The following is a 9912-nucleotide window of genomic DNA, read 5'->3' on the forward strand; positions in this document are numbered from 1 at the left end:
CGCCACCGCGCGGCGGACACTGACGATCAGCAACGAAATGGGAGCGCGAACGCGCAACGTTTGTCCCTCACGACACCCCGTAGGTCCGCTCCATCATGTCGGCCCCCTTGACGGTAAATTACCCTTCAAATCCCGACTCGTTGTTACGATGATTACTCAGGTAAAAACACCGAATGGGTATTTTTTACTTGCTGTTTGATCGGCTTGTTCTCCCTCAGATTTTGAGTTAATTGGTAATATTGTTGTTTGTATTTTGCTAACAGACTGACGACATGCTGGATGGAGCTAAAGCTAGCTGTAACAGCCATTAACTTTGAGTGTTTGTACATAAATTATCCTGAATTCCTTCTTTTTAAAGCTTTAATTTAGTTTCTTCTGTCACATTAAAGTCAGCCTTTTTGGGGTGAATGTCTTTATTGTCTACCCGTAATGTGCTGTTGGTTCTTTAATAGCTTTATTTACAAAATGCAGATTACAACAGGTCACAAAGAGAAGTCGTTATAGAGGTAGTTCAAATTTTACAAGAAATAACACACTTCATCACACAAGGCACCACTTTTCGGATTTGTGCATAATTTTAGTGAGTCCAGATAAGAGGGGAGGTAGTAAATTTGTAAATTTGCTGCCATCTATCTGGAACTGAGGTTGGTAACATACATTTTTGCCAACATTAAGCCTAAGTTAAATCAATTTATTTTTTAATTTACAATGAAGATCCAATTTGGGTTAAGCTCAGACAATTTTTGTCTGACAGCTTTTTAGGTCATCGACAAATTGCATCTTTTCTGTTTCATAATTCAGACTTAACCTCGCAAGATTTGAATGTCCAGCAGTCACTGTTTTCTTTGTGTTTTTTGTGTTTTTAGTTTCTACAGAGATATTTCCGGCGGTCAGCGCTCCTCCTTGTTGCTAGACGACCATGGAGCTCCAGCTCACAGTCCTCGCTGCCTCCTTTTCACACGAGACTCCTCCTCTACCTCACCCAGCGGTTTTATGATGTGGAGATGCTCCTGAGCTGGAGGTCCAAGTTGAAGAGGAGAGGAGTTCAGAAGAAGAACGCGTAAGAGACTTTAGGTTGATGATCCATGCCAGCGCCAGCTTTTTGGTGTGATTGAGTTCTGTTCAAAGCTGCCGACAATATACATCATCACAACACACCATAAAATCTATCCTAATTTTAAGATTTCTCCCTGGTAAATTTACAAAATGAAAATGAATGGGTTATTGCCATAAAGAGCCAATACTTTTGGCTTAGAAAAAATGAATTTACTGTCATGACAAAGTGCTTCAAACCCATTTCACCATTGGCTTTTCCTCTCTTTCACAGTTATTACAGCTACACTGAGAGGTTTTATGGCTCAAACCTGGCAACAGCATATTTTATCCTGAATCTAAAAGGAGGATTTAGGTAAGTACCTCGTTCCCCAGGCCTTTACGTTGTTAGTTTTTGCAGTCTTGACATGTTTTATATGGTCAAACTCACACAGAACACAGTGAAATTAAATATCTTATGTGGAAATCAAACAAACCAAAACTTACAGCAGCAGCTGAGCTCAGAGAGTCTGGGCAGCTGTGAAGTGTACTGGCTCCTACTTAATACATCACTATATATTTATTTTATGTTTTTGGATGTCAAGTCCCAGCAGACTCACCAGATGCTTTATTTGGATTTGATCTCTTCAACTGAATTAAAATTCAAGGAACACACCCATGAATCTGGCGGTTATATACTTAACATACATTATTAATATACAACTTTAGTGTGATTTAGTGTCATGCCCAAAATGTGCTGCTGTGATCCACTTTTCATGTGGCCATCTGTCTTGTGTCCTTAGGTATGCTGGTCAGCCCGACTGGTTTAGGGCTGACAGGAAGGGCCGGTTCAGTTGGGATTTCATGAATCACAAAGACACACCCATAGAGGATGTAGACATGAGCTACACTGTGTTCAATTACACAGGACTAAACAACCTGGGTACTAAACTTCAGCTTTTCCACTTTCTTTTTCTCTCTTTCTTAATCCAATTTCTTCTGCTTTAACCTAGTTTTATATGTCTTACTCTGTCTAGCATATGAACTGATAATTCATTTTTCATCTGATTTGCCTTCCCTCAGAGGGGCAACAATCCTTGAGGACTTTGTCGTTACGAGGATGTCCTGAAGTGGATGACTGGTTCCTTGCCAGACTCCATATGTTCCAGGACTCTCTGGAGGAACTGGACATCTCTCACTGTCCACGTATCACCACCGGTGGCCTGGCTGCACTGAGGAACCTCAAGTAATAACCCAACAACATGTACTAGATATTTGATAGCTTTTCTGTATTTAAGACATAATTTTTGTGTACTGTGTGCATTTTTCAGGGGACTTAAGCGTCTGGACATGTCATCCCTTCCCAGAATTTCGACTCCTGGGTTGGTCATCATCCTGCTGGAGGAAATGTTACCACAGTGCAAAATTACCGCTACTGGCTACGACCACAGCCTGAGGGAGGAGGGAGGAGAGGAGGAGCAAAAGAACCACCTGCAAGGACAGCGGTAGTGGTTGGACAGGGACATAAATCAGGTAAAATAAGTGTTACAATGCAGAAAGGAAGAAGATGGGCTGGAGCCAATCCTGGCTCACTCTGGGCGAGGGCAGGGTACACTCTGGACAGGTCGCCAGTTGCTACACAACCATCAGGCTTATTTTTACCATCACACCAAGTTTAGGTCGATCACAGAGAGAATGTTGAATGCTACAGCTGACACGAGAGTTGATGGAACTGAAAGGATCATCACCGTATGGACTCAAATAGGAATTGACCAACACATCATATAATTGGATGTAACGTGTCTCTGTCAATTTGTGCTGTGTCTGCAAAGGTGGCAATGATTGTTGGTTAAATGTAAATACTGTAAATGTAATTAATAAAAATATTATGTATGATAAACTTTGCCTGTGTATTTCATATAGCACATTTAACAGACTGTGAAAACCACACGGCTGCATGTCGGAGTGGATTTCTAATCTTCCCTGTGCAAGCAAGGGTGTGGAAACTAAAGCCCATAATCCACACTGAGCCCTGTATCTGCAGCGGCATCAGACCTCACAGAGGGCTGAAGAAGACAGAAGGTGGAGTGGAAGAAGATGGTGAATTTGGGATGAAGAAGTCATTGGTAGCACATCTGCACCGATTTGGTCGCCAGGTTTGAGGTGTAAAGGTCTTATACAAGCGACTTCTCACTACATGTACAGAAACATGTCCTGCTTTAAAGATGGATAGAATGTGTCTTCATATCACATGTTACATGTGTTTATTAACTATTTTGTGTTGAGTATATAGAAGTATGGCTGACATTTAACGGAACATACGACAATTAGATATTAGGTAGGAACCTAAAAATCGACGGAAGCGCGTCACAAGAAGCCCGGACCACAACAGGACGGACCAGCTGATCGTTAGCAGTGTAGTGAAACTGTCACAATTTTGTTAAAATTTGGGCTGTAAATAAATTGTCATTCGTAACCTCGTGGTTAGAAGGTCTCAGCAGACGGATAAATGTCTGATGCTTCAGGTAGGATTTTCACCTGATGTTAAAATTTGTAGTAAAAATGAGTAGTTCCGCCGCGCTAGTTTAGTTAGCTTTGCGTGCTAACATCTTAGCATTTAAACGGAGAAATGCTCGCTGATGTTTACTTCGATTCACTTGGCATTTAATTTCCTTTTTGCAGAACTTCCCGAAAGAAAAGAAGAGGGGGAGGTTTCACCTGAAGCAGAGGTAATAGCAGCACAGTCTTTGCGCGGTGTCTGCTTTAGCTAGCGGATGCTAGCAGGCGTCAGCTTTTGTAAAAACCAAACAAAAATCCGTAAAAAGCAAAAAAAACAAAGCAAATCATGTGAATATCCTTTTATCGTTTGTAGGAACAATCTGACGACAGCAGCGAGGACGAGGCAGCAGGAGAGACAGACAGTATGTAAACAAGAAGATAATATATTATATTATATTATAGTATAATGTGGCATGTTTTGCATAGCTAAATATTCCCAGTTGAGAGCCATGTCAACAAACATATCTATTTAAATAAATGTTGCCTGCTGTGTTATATTGAGTTTAATCCAGTTTTCCTTCAACACACATTTGTTGTTCCTCTGTTTGCATTGATTGCCTTCATATGATTCTCCTCTGTGTTCTTTTCAGTGGACTTCTTGCGTAACCTCTTCTCCAGCACTTTAGGCCTCGGCTCGGCAGAAAAAGTCCTGGATGAGCTAACTCTGGATGGTGTGGCACAATACATAAAGAGTGGCAAATGTGAGTCCCTTTTTCCGTTAAGGGTGACCACAGTGGAGCGATGTGTAGCTTACAAGTCTGAAATCACAGTGCAATTTGTGGTTGGTTTGTTTTTTGTTTTTTTTAAACCTCAACAAACATTGTTCTTCATCCATGCAGGTAAAAACATCATCTGTATGGTGGGAGCAGGAATATCCACATGTGAGTATCTCAGCTCTAATCTTACAGAATAAGCATTCCGTAACATGAATAATATACTAATCATTGTTTACACACACACACCATTGTTTTCTGAGGATCCTTTTTAGACAAAATGATTGCTGTGGTCCATCATCCTCATCTTAACTATCATAAGTCAAATCCTAACAGCCAGGTGATGCTATTTGGTGTCCACAAAGCTGTTAGACCCCAGAAGTACAGGCCCTTTGAGTATAGTCTAATATAATAACTCCCGCCCGCACACACACACAGGCATGTATAAATGTCTGTAACACGCTTTCTCTGCAGCGGCTGGAATCCCTGATTTTCGTTCACCAGGAACAGGCCTGTACGCAAACCTGCAGAAATACAACCTGCCTTACCCCGAAGCCATCTTCCAGATTGATTACTTTAAGGTGCGTTATCGATCACGTTGCACAATGTTGAGGCATTGTGCAGTACAGTGCACAATAACAGGGCTTAGTTTTTGAATCCTGAGCAATTTTGATTTCAATATCAGTTTAAACTACTTGCCTACCAAGGCGAGTTGCTCATTATATCCTCATCTGATAACAATTACACAAACAAAAAGAAATGATTATATTTTTTTAATTGAGAAATTCCTTCAACAACTGTCTCTTCTTTTAGTATAATAAAATTCAATGTTTGTCACTAATTTGTGTCTCAGAAACATCCAGAGCCCTTCTTTGCTTTGGCCAAAGAGCTTTACCCAGGACAGTTCAAGGTACACCGCACTTCCTGCTGCAAATCCACTGATGCTACATCCCTTTGTTATTTAGAAAACTGCGAACTGCCTCATATCCATTTCTTCCATTCTGTTTAGCCAACAATCTGTCACTACTTCATGAAGATGCTGAAGGACAAGGGGCTGCTCAAACGCTGCTACACACAGGTAGGAAAACACACTCATCTTAACGTCAGTGAAGCCCCCGCCCCCCTTTTTTTTTTTTTTTAATGTACTGACATTTATTGTGTGTGTTCATTCAGAATATCGACACTCTGGAACGAGTTGCCGGGCTTGAAGGAGACGATCTGATTGAAGCTCATGGAACTTTTTACACATCCCACTGTGTCAGCTTTTGTTGCCGCAAAGAGTACAACCTAGACTGGATGAAAGGTATCTTTGGTTTTCCTTTACATAAATCAATAAATATCCAAAGACTTACTGTATGAGCGGTGTTTTGAAGGACATGTGGAATTTTTAACTTCTGTTTCTGCCTTGTAGAAAAAATCTTTTCTGATGATATTCCCAGATGTGACAAGTGCAGCAGTTTGGTTAAGCCAGGTCAGTTGATCTTTGTCCCCATTTCTTTTTTATTTTTGAATTGTTGATTTTAATTGAAGCATATTTCTTATGTGTATAGTTTAAATCTTCATTCCTCACAATGAAAGCCATTGACAGTCTTTCTCAATCTTAAAGAATGATGACGGTGTCATCATATATCTCAGTATCTCATCATTCCTTTTTGTTTCTCTTCACTCAGATATAGTATTCTTTGGTGAGAATCTCCCTGTCCGGTTCTTCACTTCAATGAAAATGGTAAGGACACAGTGGCGGTGGTGGTTGCAAAGTCTGCACACATTGTTTGGAGAGGATGTGAAGTAATGTCTCTTCAGGAGTAAACAGTGTCTTATTTTATTAATGCTGTCTTTATTTACCTGTTAGGACTTTCCTCGCTGCGATCTTCTGATTGTCATGGGAACATCCTTACAGGTCCAACCTTTTGCAGGTCTCGTCAGCAGGTACAACAGATCAGGTTTCCAGTTACTGGAATAAAGTGCAGAATGCAGACACAGCTTCAGTAATAGGCTTGCACTACAATGTTAGACTGTCCTGCAGCATTAAAGATGAAGGGCAATGCAGAGCCTTCATTCTCTTAGTTTACTGCAGATTTTTCTGTTTGCCAAAATACTTTATGACAGAAAGTTGTTGTTTGTCCCCTTTTTTATGCATGCATCTTTCTGTCTTCATTCAGGGTTTCAAAAAGTTGCCCCAGACTGCTCATTAACATGGAGAAGGCAGGGCAGGTTAGCCACAACACCACTATTAATTCTTTTCTGCTTTTTATGTGCATCTTATTTCTCCTTTAAGTGTGTTTCATGGACACTTTATGCATTCTTTATGTTTCTCTGTGCAGGCCGACCCTCTGTTAGGATTGCTTGGTTTTGGAGGAGGGATGGACTTTGACTCAGACAAGGCTTACAGGTTATACAGAGATGGTGCAACTTCACTCCAACTATTTCACTGTATTAGCTTCGTCCCTCCACTGCAATGTAGATCGGAGCAGATCTGATGGGAACGGATACAATAATGACGAGTCAGAGCAGCTTACAGAATAGGATGATGAGAAGTCTTTCAATTGAATCAACTGGGCCAAAAGGATTTACAGTCATCTTTATAAAACAGACATTCATTTTGCATATCAGTTAAATAGGACATCTTTATGTTTGCACCACCAGAGGGTACTAAATGGTCAAAAGTGATGATGGCATGATGAGACACTTTGTCTTAATCAACGTTTGAAAACATTTTTACACCTCACTTAATCTAGCTACTCAGTAATTAGCCAGTTGCTTGTAGCAGCCATAAATATTTTAAATTTGTTGTTGACATAACTACATACATTTTAATTGACTCAGAAACTATCTAGTAATTTCTTACAGAGAGTTGGCAAAATCTGAAAAATCTATTTACCTGCAGCAGTCGTGCTAGTTTTAGCACCTTTGCTGTTCAGTAGTAGAATAGAATATGTATTCACTACAGTAAATGAACTAGAAAGTAAAGCTGCAGAATGTTGCATTCAAGTCCAACAGCACACACAGGACAGCAATGATGAAAAATAATCAAATCAGTAATGAATCACATTTTTAAATGCCTATTTATTGTAGTGTGTGTGAGACGGATTTATCTACAGCTGAGCAAATTTTAAAGACTAAAATAGGATTTGTATTTATTTTTTTGATATCCAGTGTTGTTATATTGGTGAAGTGCATCAGTGCTGGATATAAAGGAGGGGTTTGGATGCTGGTCCACTTTCTAATAATGACCTTTCCCATTCCCTCCAGAGACGTAGCTCACATCAGTACATGCGATGACGGCTGTTTAGCTCTGGCTGACCTGCTGGGATGGAAGGCAAGTACAGCATGTGCAGCAGTTCCTGTGCTCATTTAGGGTTACACTTTTTGTTTCAGCACCAGCCTTTTACCACAGACCAATGACACATGAATGTAAGGTAAAAATAGCGTTAGCCTGTAGTATGATTAATACTCTACTCCAGTCTTGAGATAATTAGGTCAATGTATTATCTCCAGTTTCCCTCTTAGGGATAATTAAACTTTAAAGCAGTCTCATCAACTTCAGAAGAGCAAAAAGAGTTGGCGCTTTCATAATGTGGAGGTAGCCTATTTATGATGTTCCTGTGTAATATTGTGGTTGAAAGCTCTGACTGTGAAAGGACTTCTCGCTAAACGGAAAGCAAGCGAGTTGTCGCTGTGTCTGGTTCTTCTGCATCACATGAAGTCACTGCTCCGTCCTCTGTGTCTTCACACATTACATCTTGATTAACTTAAGGTTTCGTTTCTCACCAGGCACAGCTAGAAGAACTGGTGAAGCAGGAGCACACCAGGATTGACAGTCAGGACAAAAAGTCCAGTGAGAAGAGCGAGGCCTCAGCCAAGGCGAGCTCTGCATCGGTGGCACCAGAAACTAAAAAGGAAGAATAATTCAGAAGTTCCCTTTTTATTGAAGCAACTGTAGTGATGTCACAGTTCAGAGTTGATCCTTGAAGGCAGATTACGAGACCAGGATTTCTATTTGAAAGGGAGTTTTATGAGAGCCTGTCACCCTTTGGGTTTTAATCTGCCGACATTCAATCCCTCACATCTCATCCGACATCCCTGTAGTTTACGCTTTTTACGTTTTTATATCTGCTATTTGCACTTCACTTACATGAATAATATTTTCCAGTTCTTTTTGCATCAGCTCACTAGTCTTGCATGTATATATTTTTTTTTTAGGCAGGTGATTCTATGCACTTTATTGCAATAGACAGTGGCATTGTTGCAAAATGCCTACATTTGATTAATAGGTGGTTGATAATCTCTAACTGCTCACAGCTGATCTATGAAAAAGCTTAAACGGTGTGCCCAGACCAACTGCTTTAACGTTACTGATTAACTAATTTGGGCCACAATACCAACTCTCTTCACAGTTTTTAGTCAGTAATTCCTCAAAAGGCATTGTGTGTTTTATCTGCCATCTTTTTGCCACAGCCCAAAGTGACTTTATACACTGTGCATTAGGAATGTTTTCAGCCCCTTCACTTTTTCAACCTTTAATTATGTTTCAGCTTATTTAAATTATTATTATTATTATTATTAGAAGTAGTAGTAATATGATTATTAGTATTATTTTACTTCAACAAACATTAAAATGTTTGAATAATAATTTAAAAAAGACACAGAAATATCACACAGACAGGCAGAAAGTGAGCACGAGGAGAAGCACTTAAAGTTTTGCACATATCTGAATTTGGAGATTTTCTACCATTTTCTAATGATTATCTAACGATCTGTCAGCTTGAATTCATTTTTTCAAGTCTGAGGAACATTTAAGTGCTACAACTTTCATGTCTTTCACTGAGGAGAAGTTTCAGTCTGGGCACTCTGCCGTAAAGTCCAGCTTAGTGGTGTCCTGCAGGGATGGTTGTCCTCCAGGAAGTTTCTCCCATCTCCACCCAGGATCTCTGGACTGACCATCAGTCGCCTCCACCAGGTCTGAGCCTTGACACAAACTTACATTGCTGAGTGAAATTAAATTAAATGATTTAAAATGAAATGTGGCCCAATGTGGAAAAGGTGAAAGGGTCTGAACACTTTCTGAATATCATCTATATCTGAAGAAAAACTTCTTGAAAGACTATCTGAGGAAGTTTGATCTAAGACAGCAGTTATCCTGGTTATGTGGAACTTTAATGTCCGTTTAACTAACAAGCTTTTCATTATAACCATCTGCGCCTGAAATGATTTCTGTGATATGTTTTAGCATAGTGTTTTCAGACATCAATTTAAAACTGCAAACTGTGCACGATGCACATAATATAATCATAACTCTTAGCTGACTTTGCCTTTTAAATCTTTGGAGATAAATGAAGTGCAACAGAAAAACAAAAACAGATAGTTTCAGGTGATTCTCTGGGTTAGCTTTAAGAGCATGAGATTTTGCATCATGAAATGTAAAAAAACAAATAAATAAAAAATGGACAAAACAACATGAACATCTCTACAATATCATGGAAGCAATACAAAATTCCCCAATAAAAATTACCTTTGTAATGCTGATCATGTTATTTTTTGTTGTGTGTCAAACGAGTATTTTCAAAAATGAGATCTTTTTTTTTTTTTTTTTGTCTTTAGTTAGTTA

General features: G+C 39.5%; 2 protein-coding genes across 2 annotated transcripts; both read left to right on the forward strand.

Moving 5' to 3' along the window:
- dmac2 (distal membrane arm assembly component 2) lies at positions 1-2909 on the forward strand. Its single transcript, XM_029518157.1, has 6 exons — positions 1-113; positions 867-1060; positions 1328-1408; positions 1836-1975; positions 2116-2278; positions 2364-2909. Exons 1-6 carry the CDS (start codon positions 96-98, stop codon positions 2539-2541), a joined length of 774 nt encoding a protein of 257 aa, XP_029374017.1. The 5' UTR covers positions 1-95; the 3' UTR covers positions 2542-2909.
- Positions 2910-3125: 216 nt separating this feature from the next.
- sirt2 (sirtuin 2 (silent mating type information regulation 2, homolog) 2 (S. cerevisiae)) lies at positions 3126-9823 on the forward strand. The gene is made up of 16 exons (XM_029517245.1): positions 3126-3557; positions 3715-3761; positions 3905-3953; positions 4182-4292; positions 4431-4472; positions 4779-4885; positions 5158-5214; positions 5314-5382; positions 5478-5607; positions 5716-5775; positions 5975-6030; positions 6157-6233; positions 6467-6518; positions 6629-6696; positions 7557-7623; positions 8079-9823. The coding sequence occupies exons 1-16, from the start codon at positions 3542-3544 to the stop codon at positions 8211-8213; spliced, it is 1143 nt and encodes a 380-aa protein (XP_029373105.1). The 5' UTR covers positions 3126-3541; the 3' UTR covers positions 8214-9823.
- The last annotated feature ends 89 nt before the right edge of the window (positions 9824-9912 follow it).

Source organism: Echeneis naucrates, chromosome 13 (genome assembly GCF_900963305.1).
Source record: "Echeneis naucrates chromosome 13, fEcheNa1.1, whole genome shotgun sequence".
In the NCBI taxonomy this organism is placed as follows: Eukaryota; Metazoa; Chordata; class Actinopteri; order Carangiformes; family Echeneidae; genus Echeneis; species Echeneis naucrates.